This window comes from Alternaria arborescens (assembly GCF_004154835.1).
Source record: "Alternaria arborescens strain FERA 675 chromosome Unknown contig_27, whole genome shotgun sequence".
Lineage (NCBI taxonomy): Eukaryota > Fungi > Ascomycota > Dothideomycetes > Pleosporales > Pleosporaceae > Alternaria > Alternaria arborescens.
The window spans coordinates 117,652-134,477 of record NW_021167882.1 but is presented as its reverse complement, the minus strand read 5'-3'; the positions used below and the strand labels follow the sequence as shown (position 1 = coordinate 134,477).

At 52.4% G+C, this 16,826-nt stretch overlaps 6 protein-coding genes across 6 annotated transcripts; 4 read left to right on the top strand and 2 right to left on the bottom strand.

Moving 5' to 3' along the window:
- Nucleotides 1-1,440: 1,440 nt before the first annotated feature.
- Nucleotides 1,441-2,883, top strand: AA0111_g9442 (hypothetical protein; the record flags this gene model as incomplete). Its single annotated transcript, XM_028656001.1, has 2 exons — nucleotides 1,441-1,857; nucleotides 1,909-2,883. The coding sequence occupies 2 exons, from the start codon at nucleotides 1,441-1,443 to the stop codon at nucleotides 2,881-2,883; spliced, it is 1,392 nt and encodes a 463-aa protein (XP_028502977.1).
- Nucleotides 2,884-4,988: 2,105 nt separating this feature from the next.
- AA0111_g9441 (hypothetical protein) lies at nucleotides 4,989-5,855 on the top strand (the record flags this gene model as incomplete). The annotated part of the gene is made up of 1 exon (XM_028656000.1): nucleotides 4,989-5,855. One exon carries the CDS (start codon nucleotides 4,989-4,991, stop codon nucleotides 5,853-5,855), a length of 867 nt encoding a protein of 288 aa, XP_028502975.1.
- Nucleotides 5,856-6,748: 893 nt separating this feature from the next.
- On the bottom strand, nucleotides 6,749-7,977 carry AA0111_g9440 (hypothetical protein; the record flags this gene model as incomplete). Its single annotated transcript, XM_028655999.1, has 2 exons — nucleotides 6,749-7,371; nucleotides 7,422-7,977. 2 exons carry the CDS (start codon nucleotides 7,975-7,977, stop codon nucleotides 6,749-6,751), a joined length of 1,179 nt encoding a protein of 392 aa, XP_028502893.1.
- A 554-nt stretch (nucleotides 7,978-8,531) lies between these two features.
- AA0111_g9439 (Diacylglycerol O-acyltransferase) lies at nucleotides 8,532-10,105 on the top strand (the record flags this gene model as incomplete). The annotated part of the gene is made up of 2 exons (XM_028655997.1): nucleotides 8,532-9,040; nucleotides 9,091-10,105. The coding sequence occupies 2 exons, from the start codon at nucleotides 8,532-8,534 to the stop codon at nucleotides 10,103-10,105; spliced, it is 1,524 nt and encodes a 507-aa protein (XP_028502881.1).
- A 453-nt stretch (nucleotides 10,106-10,558) lies between these two features.
- On the bottom strand, nucleotides 10,559-13,857 carry AA0111_g9438 (hypothetical protein; the record flags this gene model as incomplete). The annotated part of the gene is made up of 2 exons (XM_028655996.1): nucleotides 10,559-13,588; nucleotides 13,642-13,857. The coding sequence occupies 2 exons, from the start codon at nucleotides 13,855-13,857 to the stop codon at nucleotides 10,559-10,561; spliced, it is 3,246 nt and encodes a 1,081-aa protein (XP_028502880.1).
- Nucleotides 13,858-15,233: 1,376 nt separating this feature from the next.
- Nucleotides 15,234-16,817, top strand: AA0111_g9437 (hypothetical protein; the record flags this gene model as incomplete). The annotated part of the gene is made up of 2 exons (XM_028655995.1): nucleotides 15,234-16,570; nucleotides 16,628-16,817. The coding sequence occupies 2 exons, from the start codon at nucleotides 15,234-15,236 to the stop codon at nucleotides 16,815-16,817; spliced, it is 1,527 nt and encodes a 508-aa protein (XP_028503022.1).
- Between the last annotated feature and the right edge of the window lie 9 nt (nucleotides 16,818-16,826).

Here is a 16,826-nt window from a genome sequence, read left to right as displayed (position 1 = left end):
TACTTCGATCTCCATTGTTGCTCGTCCGGGGCCGTTCCGCTTCTCTCGCTCGCACGGCGGTTATTCGAAACAGCTGAATGGGCAACATCATGCAAGAGGCGTAAATCTGCCCCGCCCCATTGATTAAAAGTATTCCCGAAAATCATCTTCGAAACATGTAGCTTGGGGTGGTATAGCAATGTTGACGCGCTCGTCACAACTCGATACGGGAACGGTGAGCCAGCTGGTGTGGTCGGGCTTCGCGACTTGATCTAACCTGGAGAACGCGACACAACCACGGTATGCATCCATCAACAACGGCATGCGCCAACACCTGAGCGCTCTCACTGCCACGAAAGCTGTAACTACTGCTAGTGCATTGCGTAGTACAGTCTCGAGCGAAGAACATGCCCCCTCCTAGGCCTGCGATGCGAGGCCCAAGGCGTCCTCAACAAGGTGGACATCGTCAGAGTGTGCCACGCATGATGAACATCTTCAGGCCGTCAGAAGCTTAATTAGAAGTGTATTACTCCTTTCACTCCAGTCAGCCTTATAACGATTTGAGGCCACTTATTGACTGGCAATTGCAAGGTTTGCGAGCGCCGCGAAGGCTGAGCTGGAGTCCGAGCGAACGTCAACTTTTGTAACTCCACCATCGCGGACCGACCGATGATGCCTGCGACCTCAGGCAACTCTATCGAATTTACGATTACGTCGATGGTCCCTGGCTAGCAGCCTTCTCGCGTCCAGCCTCTCGGCACGCATTCAGGTTTGCATTGAGGTGGCATTCCTGCTGCTGCAACCTGCATCACGAGAGTCGCCTCCGCTGCGGTGCGCGAAAGCCGTGCCTTGCATTATCACCCCAACTCAGCCTGCGATAGCTGAGCTCGACCATTTAGCGGCATTTCTGAGATTAAGGTCCGGCGGCAAAACGAGATAATTCTCTGGAGAAGGCAATTCCTTGATCATCGGCCGCCCCTAATTTAACCGTGTCGGGTTAAAGCATTCATCGCTTCGCCTCAAACAGACTGGGCATTCGGTCTAATGATGCAATTCTATTGGCGTACAACAAAGAATGCTCATGAATAAGTGGGTATTATGACAGTTATGGTGCCCAGAAGCAGGTGATTGACGCGATAAAGACACCAATGTACACGGAATTGCGGCAAATGTCCGTTGTGACCCTACCACACTGGCTCTAGTAAGCCAGGCAGTACTGCGGCGTTGGCCGTTTCCCTCCCCTACATTCGGTTCTTCACGAGCAAGCCACATCCGCTTCACACGTCCCAATGCTCTACGGCACGGAAGGCCTACTCGTTAAGCGCCGTCGTAAGATGGAGGACATGTTCTGCCTACACGATGGATCAGCTAAGATGGTGGCGTGGAGCTGGGGGAATTGGGTTGATATATAGCTCGTCAACTGGCTTTTAGTATCAAAGTACCTCAAAACGAAGGTTCTTCATGTCAGCAGAGCAATTCTCGAAGCTCTCTCTTGGAGAGGACATGGTTACAACTCGTGCTGGGGCCGCAAGGGCAGCAAGAGCTAGTGCACAGTCATCAGATCACTCTGACCAAGATCAGCCCCTACCGTCAGTCGAGTCGACCGTTTCGCCTACGCCTTCCCTGGTTATATCGACGAAGAATCTCCACTACAATGTTTCGGCTTTCGATACCGACCTACGAAGACGGGCCAAGAAGGGACTAGAAGGCAGCGAGATTAGGTTGAAGTACTGCGCAGTCTCGGAAGATGAATACAGTCCGGGTGGTAGTCCAAAGAAATTCTTCCATCTTGAGGACGATATCACCGTGGCGATGGGTGGAAGGTTAAGGAGGCCAGAGTGTACATGTGGTGCCAACGAGAAAGGCCTCGCATGTAAGGTATGATTACCAGCGTACGACTATTGAAACATGACTAAAAAAGACTCTAAGCATATCTATTGGGTTGGAGACCAGATCATTTCGACTTCGCCAGACGACATGGTGAAGACACCACTTCACCTCTCACCTGATGGCTCGAAAATCGAAGATGTGAAGCCTGCTGAAATACTCGATACCAAGGGTTTAGCCAACATCGCCAACGACTTGAAGTGGGTTTACCGAGACGACGACGACCTACCTGAAGACGATGATGACCTGAAGGAAACAGTCATCGATATGTTCTCCTGCTTCGAGCCCCGAGATGCGCTTCCTGGGGAGTTTCGGTATCCTGAATCGCCCTTGACTTCAGAACGATCAAAGAAGTACCAAGAGCTCGCAGATCTCTTCACGCAGTACGCAAGTAGAGACCCCAGTCTGTACCTTCAGATGCGCAAGATCATCGATGCAGACTTCGAAAGCCGTGTTTTCTTTGAAAAGGTTGAAAAGCGCATCGCGTTGACCTTCGATGCTCTGGATGAGTACATTGCCAAAGGACCCAAAACTCTCTCTGAAGGCCCGCCTCGGTTCGATGTTTCCAGTTGCGCAGAGCAGTTGACCTCACTAGTCGGGGCCATTGATGACTTTTACCATCGCCAGGCTGATGTCGAGGATGCAGCTGCACGAGCAGCGATGGCTCTTGTCACTATCCTTGACCGTGTCACAGACCGCAATGTAAATGCATACGAAGGCATTACATGGAGCGGCATGGAGGCTTTATCGGACCCTGTGCAAAGCAACCTATACGTTGCACTCATTGGAGCACAAACAGATGACGACCATCAATTTGTACTCGAAGCGCTTGCGTCTTTACCACAAGAAGACGTATACCGTAACCACTGGACAGTGTTGCAGGATGTCGAACGCAAGCTGATTGAGGCTGATGCGCCTGCTCATTACATGAATCTCTTCCGCAACCTGGTCTATGAGAACCGTAAAAGGCCAGGGTCGGCGGTACGCGAACGAGAGCCGAAGCGGGCGATGCAATAATCCCGGTCGGCAAGCGGTGTGTCTTGCGGTCAAAACAACCGTTGAGTGGGCGGTGGTGCCATTGCGCTCACATTTTGCTTTTGTTCTGGCGTTGGCGGATTTTTGCATTTGTTCCATTCCTTTCTTTGTGGCATTTCTCATCGTTTAATATCTTCATGTCTTTCCTTACGACGTTACGGCTGTCTGCAGCGCTAGCTGTCATTTTCTTCTTCTTTACCCAAGGTCGTCGGACTTTGGTCTGTCTTCGTCAGCCTTTGTTTTGTTATGTTCTCTCCCTTCATGGCCACCCGACTCTGGCCAACAATAGGCCAGATGATTCTGAATCTCTTCGCTTCTTTCTTTTGCTTTCTCTTCAGCCGGTTGCTCACCGGAACTTTAACGTCCCTGATTTTTTCAGGGCACACTTGATGTGTCCTTTCTCTTCTACACACTCCTTGTATACATAATTTGAGCACTATTTCTACGCTACAATTTACCGTTAGCACTGTAAGCTACAAAACCTATGCTTCTAAATGTATTCCGGAGTCGAGAAAGTCCGTTCAATAGTCCCATGCAACCACTTGTGACATTGATAAGTTTGTTGAAGGGTGATAGACCCAAAGCAATTAAGTGCGACCCCTAAGCTGCACATATCAGATGATACGAGGCTCCGCATTCATACAGTGCCAAGGTCCGATATATAGAAAGATCCCGCGGAACTGGGATCATGGCCGACGGCTGACTGACTCGAAACAAGACCGGAATGCACGAAGTGGACCTGGTGCATCTCATAGCTGAACTTCACATGCCATAGGCTTTCCCATGTCGTCAAGTGCGGCAGGAGTTAATCATTCGTTTACTACGCGCTTGGCGCATCTGGCACATGGAAGCTATTATAGATCAAACTACATGTCGGTGTGAATGTCGGATCAGATATCTCGTAGCATGCAAGATAGCAAGTCGGCGTCGGACGTCTACATGAGCCAATCATGTAAGACTCAGCTGCACGTCGTACAACGACTCTGTCATTGGTACGTCTAAGTGGCCGGTGTATCGAGGCGCTAAGTTGGAAGGCGTTCATCTGGCGTACACACGATGTTGCTCAAGTGATTGTTGTTTTGTGGTGCACCTGGCCTTGGACATGGTGGGGTGTTCGTCCTGTAGAGTGCAAAATGTCCACTAGGACTAGCGATTAACCTTCCGCTTTTGCTCGCGGCCTCTAAATCGGCGCATACACAGTATGACGCTTGTTGTAAGCCCCCGCAGTATGCGACATGTTACAGAGCATGTGTTATCTAGGTGTTCCGCCGTCTCCGCATAGCATAAGCATGCGTTTGGCGTCAAGCACAAGACGCAGATAAAGTGATTGTGTGTAATACACACTCGTCTTGCAAAGATTCTGAGCAGATGTAGCGAGGACAGAGGCATCAACGTTGGAGTTGTATGGCGTGTGAATGGCATGATCAAGTAGACATGCAGGTGAATAAGTGAAGGGATCTGAGTGGCAAGATAGCTCGTACCAAGCTTATGCTAGCTAGGAACTTACCGTGTCCGTGTTGATCGTGATAGTCGTTGTGGGCACAAGAAGGTGGGTCGCGCGCTCGACTGCGGGGAGTGCAGCGGCTAGGCTCGAGTTGCCTCTGGACGTGGTTGGATGGCAGGTGAAAGGGCCGCGTCCTTTATCCACACATGTGCATGGCCGGACTGCGGGGAAGGAGCGGAGCTAATCCGCTTGGAGAACTAGGGCAGATGGGCATCCTTTGGCAAGCGCAGCCAAGACACCCGCTGTTGCTTCCATATTACTCTCCTGTCCATCGTCCCTGTTTCTTGCCATTTCGACCTTCTTCTCTTAACCTGTTGAACCAAAGTCTCCTGCTAGTCCACCTTATCGAACGCGATTCCCTTGCAAACGTAATTCGCTTATCACGCCATCGACCCCCGCTGACGTACTGCATCTCGGGGACCCTGTCTGTGCGCCTAGCGACATATCAATCATCCCACCCCCCCTCTTGCCTTGTTGCTTTGAGCACCCCATTCTGATTTGTTCTTCGCACACGACCCCTCGATTCAATTAACCTTCTTGTACACACTTTGAACTTGTCCCAAACTTCGCTGTCACCCTCATAATGTCCTCCAACGGTCGAAACTCACCGCCGCTACCTTCGCCGGATACTCGCCGACGTGCTTCAGTCACCAGCCAGACCTTCCAGGACCTGTTTGGCCGGTCAAACAGCTATGTAGGCCAGCAACAGCCCTCTTCAGGCCCCATTACCACAGCAGCCGCCAATGCTCAGCGGCGGCGGCTCTCGCTCACCACCCTTGGTCTTGGTGCCTCGCCCGGCCAGACATCACCCTTCCTCCAGACCCCGCGAACCCGAACCGAGAGCATCTCCAGCGCCAACTCTGGCTCTGTCGACGAGAGCCCATTCGAGGATGACTACGCCCCTTCCACGTCTGCTAGCAGCAGCAACCCGGCCACACCCTTTGTTCGACGGCTGAGCTTCGGAGCTCGTGCAATGCGGGATGTCAGGCAGAGCAACGGAGGCGTTGGGAACCCAAATGGTAGACCACCCATCCATAAAGCTTCCTCTCCCCCGACTGGTCGAGGTCGAGGTCTGTCTTCATTGTCGCAGTCATTGCCCTCTTCCGCTACCTTGCTTCGTCCCTTTACCCATGCACATTCGCGGCGATCTACATCTATATCGCACATCTGGCCTTCCACTATTGCAGAGCAGTCCGAGAATATACTGGGAAACTACTCGCTAACATCGTCTTCAACAGGCGAAGGTTACAATTTCGCTGAGAACCTCCGATCGCGAGCCGAGCGAGGCTCCATCTCCGGCCCTAGCGGAATGTTGAGCCCGTCTCTTCCAACGCACCAGCGTGCTAAGAGTGTCACAATCATGGAGCCACCTGCCCGCGAGATGCCCAAGCCCAAGGTGCCCGACGCCATGCAGGAGCGGATCCTCAAAGGCGATTTCTACATGGATTAGTCTCTTTGCGTAGCTTGATGTTTTAAATCTCCGGTAGGTGGTCTGTTACATGTCTCCTGCTCTCTAGCGACTGACGTGTCCTGTCTGCAGGGCCATCTACTTTACAGATGTGACGTCAGATTATTCCACGATCGTGTATCAGTACTCTAGCGCTTATCAAACCCAATTTCATCCACTCCAGGACTACTTCCACGTGGCTCTCGTATCGCTCATGGCCATGAGCGATCGAGGGACTACAAACACGGCTTCAGTGAGATTGCTCACGCATGAATGCACATGTACGGTAACGGCGGTTACTGGACTTGGCCCTATTGTGCTTCTGGCGATGTTTCCATGCGCAACTATCATTGCTGGCAGTACGCATACCACAATCGTTTCCACTAGGCTCCCTCCTTGTTGATTTGGAAAAATTGGCTACACAGCATACTCTTGACTGCATGACCACACGAGCACTTCAGTTATGTACTTCATATTCTACTAGTACAGGCGTATGATTGCGAGGAACGGGCGGACCAAATTGTTATGCTTACTTGATGAGGCTACGTCAGTAGAGCAGGGTGTTTGGAGTTTGTGAGGCATATCACGCAGGGCGAGAGGTCAAACTACTCGATATGAAACATTGTACGAAAACAGACTGTAGATGGCAGAGCAGTTCAGCACAGCATCATACAAAGAAATGACAAAGTGACGAGACTACTGTGCGCATTGCTCGCGTGTGATGGTGTGTTGGTACGCGTCATGTTTTCCACGTTGAGTTTCAAGTAAACTGATCGGCGTTGTGTCGTACGCGTGTAGGAAGGTGAAATGTTCACTGTCGATCATCAACTCCACTCGGGTCGGTGACGGCCGGCCGAGGGGCAATCTAAATGTTGAGATAACAAAGAATGGTTGAATTATGTTATCGCTCGAACAGCTCTGCCAACGCTCCCCGTCTCAAAAAGTTCGACTAGTCCAGCGCCTAGACATTCCTCCAAAACCCAGTCAAACCTCATGCCGTAAAAGGTTTTCCATTTCTTCGTCCGGCCAGGTAATACGCCTGCAAACTCTCCTCTCAACTTCTTCCTCTCTGCTTTGATATCGTTGGCTGTAACACCACCGTCCCACCGCTCGCGAAGGATATCAAGTGGCATCTCTTTGTACTTGGTCTTGTTCAGCAAAGCGAGAAGATGGTTCCGCGCATCAACCAAGAGCTTGATATGCGCACCCATGTTGGGTAGGGATAAGTTATATTGTGCCGCTACGGAGGGACGTGATCCCGATCCGCCGTGGATATGTTGGGTTGCATATGTACCGCCGACGGCATCTAGAGAGCCAGCTGCGTGGCGAGATCCAGATGCAGAGACGGCGAGGAGTGAGCTGGCGCCTGGTGATGCAAAAAGAGAGGTGTTGGATGGAAAGTACGAAGCTGAGGTAAGGAAGCCAAAGGTTACCAAGGCTGAGAGCTCAGGAGATGTGAAGGTTGTGCCGGGGATGGACGTCGATGTTGGATTGGCGTTCATGGCAGCTATATATTTTGCTGACGCTACGTCAGCTATGTGCATTCATTTGATAGATTTGGTGGTCTACCTTTCAGCTCTTCAGGTAGTTCAGCATGAGCCTGTACAAGTGCCTGCCACTCTCGTACCGAAGCGATACCATCACCCACAGCAGCAGCACCAACACCACGATTCGGTATCGTTACCCTACGCAAGATGCCCGCTCTTGCCAGCTCAGAGATTTCTCGCTCATTCCGCGTTGAGGATGTACTCAGAGCGTCAATGTGCGCTACTGTGACAAATGGCGGCAATCTTCTTCGGAAGTTCAAAACCTCTGCTATCCTGGTTGAATTCATGCCGGCTTTCTCTGGCATACCGCTAAACATGTTGTTGCGGATGTACTCGATATATTGGGGAACATCCCGGAAATTCAAATCGTGGGCTAGGTTTGCTATTACTACCCCAGTATCATCTAGTTGCTCGTCGTCTTCAAAGACAGTTGTAGTCTCGGCCGGTAATGATCGTCTCTTGGAACTTGCAGCCGAGGGTGAGGAGGTCGTTCGTTTCAGACCTAATGCTGCGACGGCACTTTTTCTTCTTGGTTTAGTAATGCGCGATGAATGTGCTGCTGTGGCGTGGAAGGACATGTTGAAGGGTGGTAAGGGTGTTCAGGCAGCAGGGTATTGTCAATCGGGCGAAAGATGCTTGCAGTTTCTTGGTTGCAAGTAAGATTCAAGAATCATAGCGGCGTAGGTAAAAGCATGTCTTGATATTGACGAATCACGAAGTGGCGACGATGTGAGACGCGGCGTTGAAGTGTTTGAAGCCTCGGTGGAGCTGCGCCACAGCAGGCATTAGCGCAGACGAAGATGTCTGGGAGAAGCATAACGGACGATGGTTATTGTGTGGCCGTATAACCTCACTTGGTAGTGCCAAAGACACTGCATGGGTTGGCCACGACCGCCATTCGCTAGTAGATTGTCTGATTGAGGCTGCTGTTGATGTGCTCGCGGCTCCTGTGAGTGCCGGGGGCCGTGGAGGGAGGGAAAGACGGAGCCACAGCCGTACGTCATTTCCACGTGCGGAACGTCAGGAAGGTCCAACACGCTATGCGCGCCAACAAAACCCAAAACATGCCCATTTCCACTTGTCCTACCAAGCATCTCTTCACTACTGCTCCTATCCCAGCCCATCGCTAGCCATGTCGCTGAATCCAGAGCCCTCGGCGCCTGAAGAGCGGGCAGAGCACCACCTGCCGCCCAAGTCGTACGCCGACGCCGCCGAAGAAGCCCTCGAGCCACAATCACATGCCAACGGCACCGACGGCACAATGGAGGACAGCGGATACAGATCGAGAGGCAGCAAAATGGACGAGGTAAAGACCAATGGCATTAGGACTCCTGTAGACGACGACGACAGGACGTCGCTCGAAGGCCTGGGTCAGGACGGCTCGCCCAGGAGTCCCACAGTCAAAGGCCATCGTCGCGTCTCGTCGCGCAACTCGCATGGCTCGCTCGGCCGCAAGCAGGGCGAGCAGGCACAGAACGGCATCCACGAGAAGCACGCAAATGGCTATGGCGAGACGCTGACGAGTGTAAAGCCGCAGCAGGAGTTCCAAGTCGCCAAAGCAGACAGAAGAACCGACCTCAAGCGCAGAAACTCGGAGCTCACGACGGGACGACAGGCCGGTGCGGGATGGTCCAAGAGCAAGTGAGTCGACTTGTGCTCTACTGAAGACGTGTTGAGACTGACTTGTCCAGAATACGATTTGCGCCCATGAACGTTCCCCTCCAACGCCGCCTTCAGACCCTCGCCGTCCTCATGCACACGCTCAGCATCGTCGGCGGCCTCGCCATCTTCTTCTTCCTTTGCAGCATACCTCTGCTCTGGCCAATCCTCCTGCCGTATACCGTCTATGTTCTCTTCTCCAATGCTGGCACATCGGGCGAGCTGTCTTTCCGCAGCGACCGCCTCCGCCGACTGCCCGTCTGGTCGCTCTTTGCGTCCTACTTCCCCGCCCGCCTACATCGCTCACAGGAGCTGGAGCCTACTAGGAAGTACATATTTGGCTACCACCCACACGGCATTATATCCCATGGCGCTTTCGCTGCCTTTGCGACTGAGGCCCTGGGCTTCTCACAGCTCTTCCCTGGCATTACCAACGCCCTGTTGACCCTCGACTCCAACTTCCGCTACCCCATTTACCGCGAATACGCCCTGCGCCTCGGCATGGCCTCCGTCTCCCGCGAGTCCTGCGAGAACATTCTCTCCAAGGGCGGCCCTAACAACGAAGGTATGGGTCGCGCAATCACCATCGTCGTAGGCGGCGCACGTGAATCCCTCGATGCGCGTCCTGGTTCCATAAAACTCGTTCTCAACCGTCGCAAAGGCTTTGTCAAGATGGCCATCCGCACCGGCGCCGACCTCGTACCTGTCCTGGCATTTGGTGAAAACGACGTTTACGACCAACTCGACACCGACTCGCACCCCTACATACACAAGTTCCAGATGCTCGTTAAGAAGTTCATGGGCTTTACCGTGCCCATCTTCCATGCGAGGGGTATCTTCAACTATGATGTGGGCATGATGCCCTACCGACGGCCCATCAACATTGTTGTAGGACGTCCGGTTAGGGTCATGCAGGATAAGCATCCAGACAACGATTACATCAACAAGATACACCAACAGTACGTTGACGAGCTTATGCGGATATGGAATGAGCACAAGGACACTTTTGCCAAGCACAGAACGGGCGAACTTGAGATTGTCGAGTAAGCAACCACTGGTCTTCTCTTGCAGTCATGGACGCGATGTTGGTCTTTTCCTTCTCTGCCGATCTGGGATTTGAATTATCGTTATGCACAAAGTCTGCATGACCCATTAAGGATACCAATGATAACATTCTATATGCTAAGCAACAATGAATTCTCAACATCAATACGTCGGTGTGCCTCTAGTGTTATGCAGTGATTTGTTGGAAGCACCCTGATATGAAAGCTTAGGCAGCAGGAGAAAGTGTGTCAGTCAAACTGGTACCAAGAGGATATGTGGAAGCGAATCGTTGGAGATCTAAACCATATTCTACGATAATGACTACAAAGAAAAGGATCGCAAAAAAGAAAACATGACGATCGTGTAAAATGTCAAAACTAGAAATAACGCCACCCGACATTACATGTTCTCTGAGTCTATGTGTGTCCTTTTGACAACAACGACCCCGTCTGTTGCTCAATCAGTGGAAAAATGACTGATGCGTGACGATGGATGCGTTTCTTTCCTATCCTCCTCTGTAGAAAACGCCTTCAACTTGTACTCCATGACAGTCGACTGGACACCCTTACCCTTGTCGTTGCTGTTCCGTTGGCTGGTAGTGTTGCTTCCATTGAGGGTGCTGGCGTCGGAAGCGCGGTTACCCATGCCCTTTTCCTCATCGCCACCATCCTTCTTGTCCTCCGTGGCGTTGACGGTACGGCCAGTGAATAGATCATCGGGGAAGGGAAAGAGTGTGCGGCGCCTGGGTGGCGACTTCTTCGTGGCTGTCATCCATACCAATGCCGTCATATCCTTACCCAGCGCCTCGATGATGGGAGTGACGATAGGTAGACAAGCGAAGAGTACACCGTAGGATGTTATTCCCACAATGGTAACGTTGATACCGTAGCTGAAGCCGCGACTGGCAAGCATGACCATGAGCCAAGATCCGTACGTCCAGAAGACAAGACCGTGAAGCAGGTAGATGGTGAAGACGTGGGGGAAGAGGATCAAGAAGGGAGGTGTGGAGAGGACCCATTGGACGGCAGCGGAGAGCTCGACAATAGCTTGCATACCACCAGCGAAGAGCAAACCGTTGAGACGGGGTGTGTAGTACGGAGGGTAACCTGCCGAGTCGGTGTTCTGGATGGGTTCGCCGGACACAGGGTCGGGGTGAATGCCACGCTCTGCAGTGGAGAAGTTGAAGTCCGTGTCGACCCAGTTAGGAAAGACGTTGACAGCAAAACCAGCACCGACGCAGAGCCAGAAAAAGGTGATGGTGGCATAGTAGGCTGAAGGTTTCTTGTTCAGGAACGCCTTCCACTTGTAGGTTACATCGAGGTCGGTGAGGAGCAGACCGAGCCAGAGGTATGTACCCCAAGTTTGCGCGTACCAGTGGTTGATGAGGCAGAAAGCATAGTAGCACATACGCTTCCAGGGAGTCTTGATCTCGTATACGACGACAGCGCCGAGAAGGACAAGCCAGGAACCTTGAAGTTGTACGGCGATGGTCCAGAGCACACCGGTGCAGTAGTGCAGTGTGATCTGTGGGACGGCGTTGGGAACGAGGAACATGAGTTCGAGAATTTCAGAGACATATTGCCCAAAGTTCTGGTAGCGGCTCACATAAGGCCACGTCGACCAGGTTAGGGAAGGGATGTATTGCAGGAACTTGGTAGCACCAACGTCGATGAAGAAGTACTCCAGTAGGGCCATGGCGGCGACGGGGATCATGAGACGGGGTGTACGACGCACAGCTGCCTTTGCAATCTCGTCCATCTTGCCCTTGCGCAAGTAAGGCGAGGTAAGGAAACGAACCGAGGTTGTGAAGAAAACACCGAGCCACATTTGGTTGAGCAGGAATGGACCGATGATTCTCTGTGCCCATGGTTCAGATGCGTTGTGTGCGGGTGCACCCGGTGTGACGATGGCAGGGACGAAGGTAAGACCAAAATGCATCAGGGTGACCACGAGAGAGCAGAGAGCTGTCAGACCAGCAAGATGATCGATACGTTGTCGCTGGGGAAGAGGCTGAGGGCGCATACGAGGAGCTGGAAGAGCAGATTCAGTGACAGTCTCCATTGCGATCTTGTCATGCGGAGCGATCATAGGGACAGAGTTGTTCGTCGTGGCGCGGGGGTCCATGAGTGTCATCATAGATTCTTGTCCTCTCGATACTGCGGTGCCTGGAGTGCCTGGAGTCATCAGAGTGGATCGAGGGTCTACCATAGTCTGCATGGAGTCATGTCCCATTGAGACCGCTGTTCCGGGCATTGGTGGCATTGGTGCGTAGAGATCCTCGCGCGTGGTGTTGAAGTTGCTGTTGAATGGAGTCGGGCCACGGCTGTCAAAGAGAATCGAGCTCGGTCTGGATAGGCCATCCTTGGGCGTAGAGCCTCCGAGAGTAGAGGTGCCGGGAAGCCTTTCGATGGCCATGTCGTCGTCTGAGTCGCGCTTTTCAGAGGCAGATGGGGTTTTCTGCTCACCACAGCCACGGGAGAAGATTTCGTGAGAGGCTACTGTAAAAGTACTGTCACTGAAAGGGTTCCTCTTTTGCTCCTCCGAGGCTTTCGACTCGGTTGTGGAAGCTGCGTCAGGTTTCTTGATGTCATTTTTGACCTTGGGAGCGAGACGTCGGATGAGGGTGTGGATGACGAGGATGGTCGAGAAGATGAGACATGACACGGAGAGCCAGAGCGCTGGCATACGCTTGATGTCTTTGCCCTTGTGCTGCTCCCACTTCTCGGTCGCGTCGTCACCGTAAGGAGTTGAGCCACGGAGTTCGATATCATCCATTGAGCATGCATTGTTCAACGGGCACCTGGCGACAAAGTCTTCGCGAGCATCTTCGTTCATCGAAGACGAGTTGAAGAACATGCGTATCCAGCCAACTTCAGCAATAGACTCTCTTTCCTGGGGAGGACCACGCATCGAGTAGCGGTTACCGGTTGACCAGTGTTTAAAGAGAAGGGCTGAAGGAACCGATGGCATGCCCTTGTTGTTGCTGTGTTGAACTTGCCTAGTGAGGTTGCCGCCAATGTAGAAGTTGATGTAGTCTGCGGTCCAATCGATCCGATATTCGGTGAAATCCCAAGGGTTGATGCTTCCATTGCTAAGACCACCGCCGAGCGTAGTGTAGTTGCGGTTGGCGGCCGTACCATTGAGGAGCTGGCTGTAGTTCATTCCAAGGTTGCGTGTGGTGAATTCGTTGTTAACAAAGGTTCCCACCCATGGATCCCTTTGGTTGTTCATGTTCATGACACTCAGCTCAGTGATCTCAGTCTCATTGTACTTCCACATCATTGAGGCTGCAGTACCGGCGGATTCCATGTCCGCAGACTTGATGAGAGTGCGAAAAGAACCATGTTGGATGTCTTGTCGCTTAGTCCGAAGACTAGCACCCCGAACAAGATGGTCGTTGGTGGATGGTTGCACAACAAGCTGAAGCGAATCGCTATTGTTGAATCTCAAGTTTTCGGGAGAGGCACCTTCGCGGTAGATAGCATTCTAAAAGGCATTAGCAGGTGGTTCGCAAGCACATGCTACAGCAGAGAACGGACCCAGTCTTTCGCATAGTTCTGAGTAAAGTCTTCAGCAATAAATTCGCCTGGTAATTGGTTGGTCTCGTTGAAGTAGACGATGATGGAGTCGGTGAAAAGCTCTTGGGTTTGACTGTCGTAGAAACCACAGGCACAGCTGTCCTGCCCACGCGTAACATCGGCAAGCGCAGGCAAGATATGCACAAAGGCAAGACCGAGCAAATGAGAGTTGAACATGACGAAGAGTGAATGACTGAACAGAAAACAGTGCGAAACAGGCTGCTCAAATTGGAGAGGCAGTATTTGTCTGCAACATATGCATGCAGCTAGCTGTGCAAGGCCTTTGTAAAGACCCCGGCACAAGCTTGCAACAATTCTCGCCGGGCGGAGAGGAGCCGCGATGCTTTTCCGACCAACATTGGCATCAGGTCGTTGCGCTTCGAAAAGTCCCCTATCTGGGACATAGCCCTAGCCCGTCCCTTTGGGGGTCATGATCGGAGCGTTGCCTCAGCGGGGAGTGCGCGGCCCTGCAACAGGGCCAAAAAAGGTATGCAAGCTTTTCTTGGCAGGCCCGTACTCGATAGCAAGTAGGTTGGAACGTCGTGGCATGGGGCTAACTAGCCGCCGTATGAGGTGCAGAAGAGAAGAAGGTTGAGGAAGATGCCGTGCCCCCGCTGTCGGTGGGTCGGAAACGTGCGCCGCACACCTGCCCAAACGCACCTGTGCGTCGGCGCTAGCACAGACGTTTCGATGTCCCAATGCATCCCGCGCTCATCTTTGTTGAGGAAACTTCATCACCATCCCAGTTTCGATCGTTGATCTTCGTTGCTAGCATCGACCGCTATCAGTCGTTTCCGGAACGACCAGGGTCGGTGTTACACTCATCAATCCCAGCGCTGCTTGCTGCACTCACCATGCCGCTGCGGGAACGCGTTGTCGTGTCAATGCCGAGGAAAGTGCCCAATTTTCCAGCTCTTGCAGTCAGCTTCTGCACAGTTTCTGCATAGCTTCTGCAGGTTCAGTAATACCATGTACACCGGGTACCGGGGCCATGCGACGCAAGATAGCGGCTGGCATGTCGCCTTCCAGGTGAATTCTCCCAGATCCGCCCAATCCAGTATACACAAGCAGTTCGGTGACGTGGATCAAACTGCGGCCTACTGGCAAAAAGCATACCGTTGGCCGGACGCACAAATGAGCGTGGGTTTGACATGTGACTTGGCATATTCACCATTCCCGAGCTGTAGAGATGCACATGGGTCGACATGATCAACGTGCAGGACTGACCCACTCCAACCTCATTGTCACATCTTGGCATTGTTGATGCTAGGTAATGCTGATCTCAGTAGAGCACGAATCTTGCATGGAGACCAGCTCCTACGGGCGGTAATGACGGTTTCGACATGAACCCTTCGGCGGTATTGCCCCTTCTCCGTTCGTTGATTGATGGTCACAGTGTTTACCCAATGCACTAAGAGATTGTACAATCAAGGCCCGAATATATGTTCTGTATCTGCTCCTTACAAGTTGTCCCACCCCCTCCATCATAGTCACCACTCGCTTTGACTACCCCCCCATCCACCGTGACAGTCGCATCATACACTCGTTTCAAGATGTCAGACTCTACGAAGGACTGCGTGATCGAGGTTGGAGAGGTCTCCTCTCCTGTGGTCAACGAGAAGTCAACCCCAAAGAGCAGTTTGAGCGTTTCCGAGATCCCCGGGCGCACATCATCGTTCATCTCGGAATGGACGCCCTTCGGTCTGGTCGCCTCATACTACGTCTTCTCAGTATGTCTGTACATGTACTGCAGCAACAGCTTGATTGCCATCTTCTGGTTTATCTACATGTGCACCAACTTCTACATCGCCGGTACAACTGTTCTGGAGGCATTCTTCAGCATCACTCCTTGTCGTGAGGCAAGAGAGATTGTCACCCAGGCACAGGAGAAGGAGTGGCTGTTCCCTACGCCGCACCATCAGCTACCAATCATCGATCTGCTCATCGTCGCCTACCTACCCAACGAGCAGGACATCATCATGGATCGCGCTCTCTATGCGCTTGAGCAGATTGACTACCCCTCGAACAGGATACGCATCAATATCCTCTACAACACCCCGAAAGCAATCGAGCCATTGGAGAGCGAGCTAGCCGAACTTCCGCAGCGCTTCCCACACGCAAGGGTCATCAAGGTGCCCAACTCCACCTCCAAGGCCGACAATCTTAACTACTTCTTCACGCTGGACACTGGATCGGACATCATCGCCATCTACGATTGCGACCACTACCCCCACCCGAACTCGCCCAGATGGGCTGCCGAACGATTCGTCGCTGACAAGCAGGTTGACATTGTTCAGGGTCGTTGCATCGTCTTCAACTCCGATGATAGCTTCATGACCAACATGATCGCTGTCGAGTTTGACAAGATCTACGCTGTTTCTCACCCGGGTCGCTCTACTATGTGGGGTTTTGGTCTCTTCTGCGGTTCTAATGGTTACTGGCGCACTTCATTACTGCGCGATCTGAAGATGGACGACACTATGCTTACCGAGGACATTGACTCTGCTCTCCGCGCCTTCTCCAAAGGTGCGAAGACTGTTCACGATCTCAATGTCACTTCGTACGAGCTGGCCCCCACCACCTTTGGCGCATTCTGGAAGCAACGTCTCCGGTGGGCTCAGGGTTGGGCTCAAGCGAGTATGCGTCACATGAAGATGGTCTGGAACGGAGTCAAGGATCCGCTGCACGAGGAGCATGCCAAGCGTAGCTTCACTGCCCGCTTCGGTGTACTGTCACTACTGCTCATCCGCGAGTCTTCGTACTATCTGGTTACCCAGTACACGTGTCTCGTCGCGTCATTCATTATCGTCAAGTTTCCGACCTCCTGGGACGAGCTGTGGAAGCTGGTCTATTTCCAATACCCTGTATCACAGTGGCTTTTCATCATCAGGTTAGTACAGCATCTGCATGATTAAATTTGTACCTCGCTAACAGTGTCGTGTCACAGTATCGTCTGCTTGATTGCTACGCTCTGGATTACCAACCAGGTCAAGTCCGAGTACATCTCTCGGAGGATGATTATTCTCTTTTCAGTTCTGTATCCTTTCTATCTTATTCTCAACGCCACGATCGGTCTATACGGTCATGCTCGTCAGCTTGTCAACTACAGTTCCTGGAACCCAACAGCCAGGAAGTAACACCACATC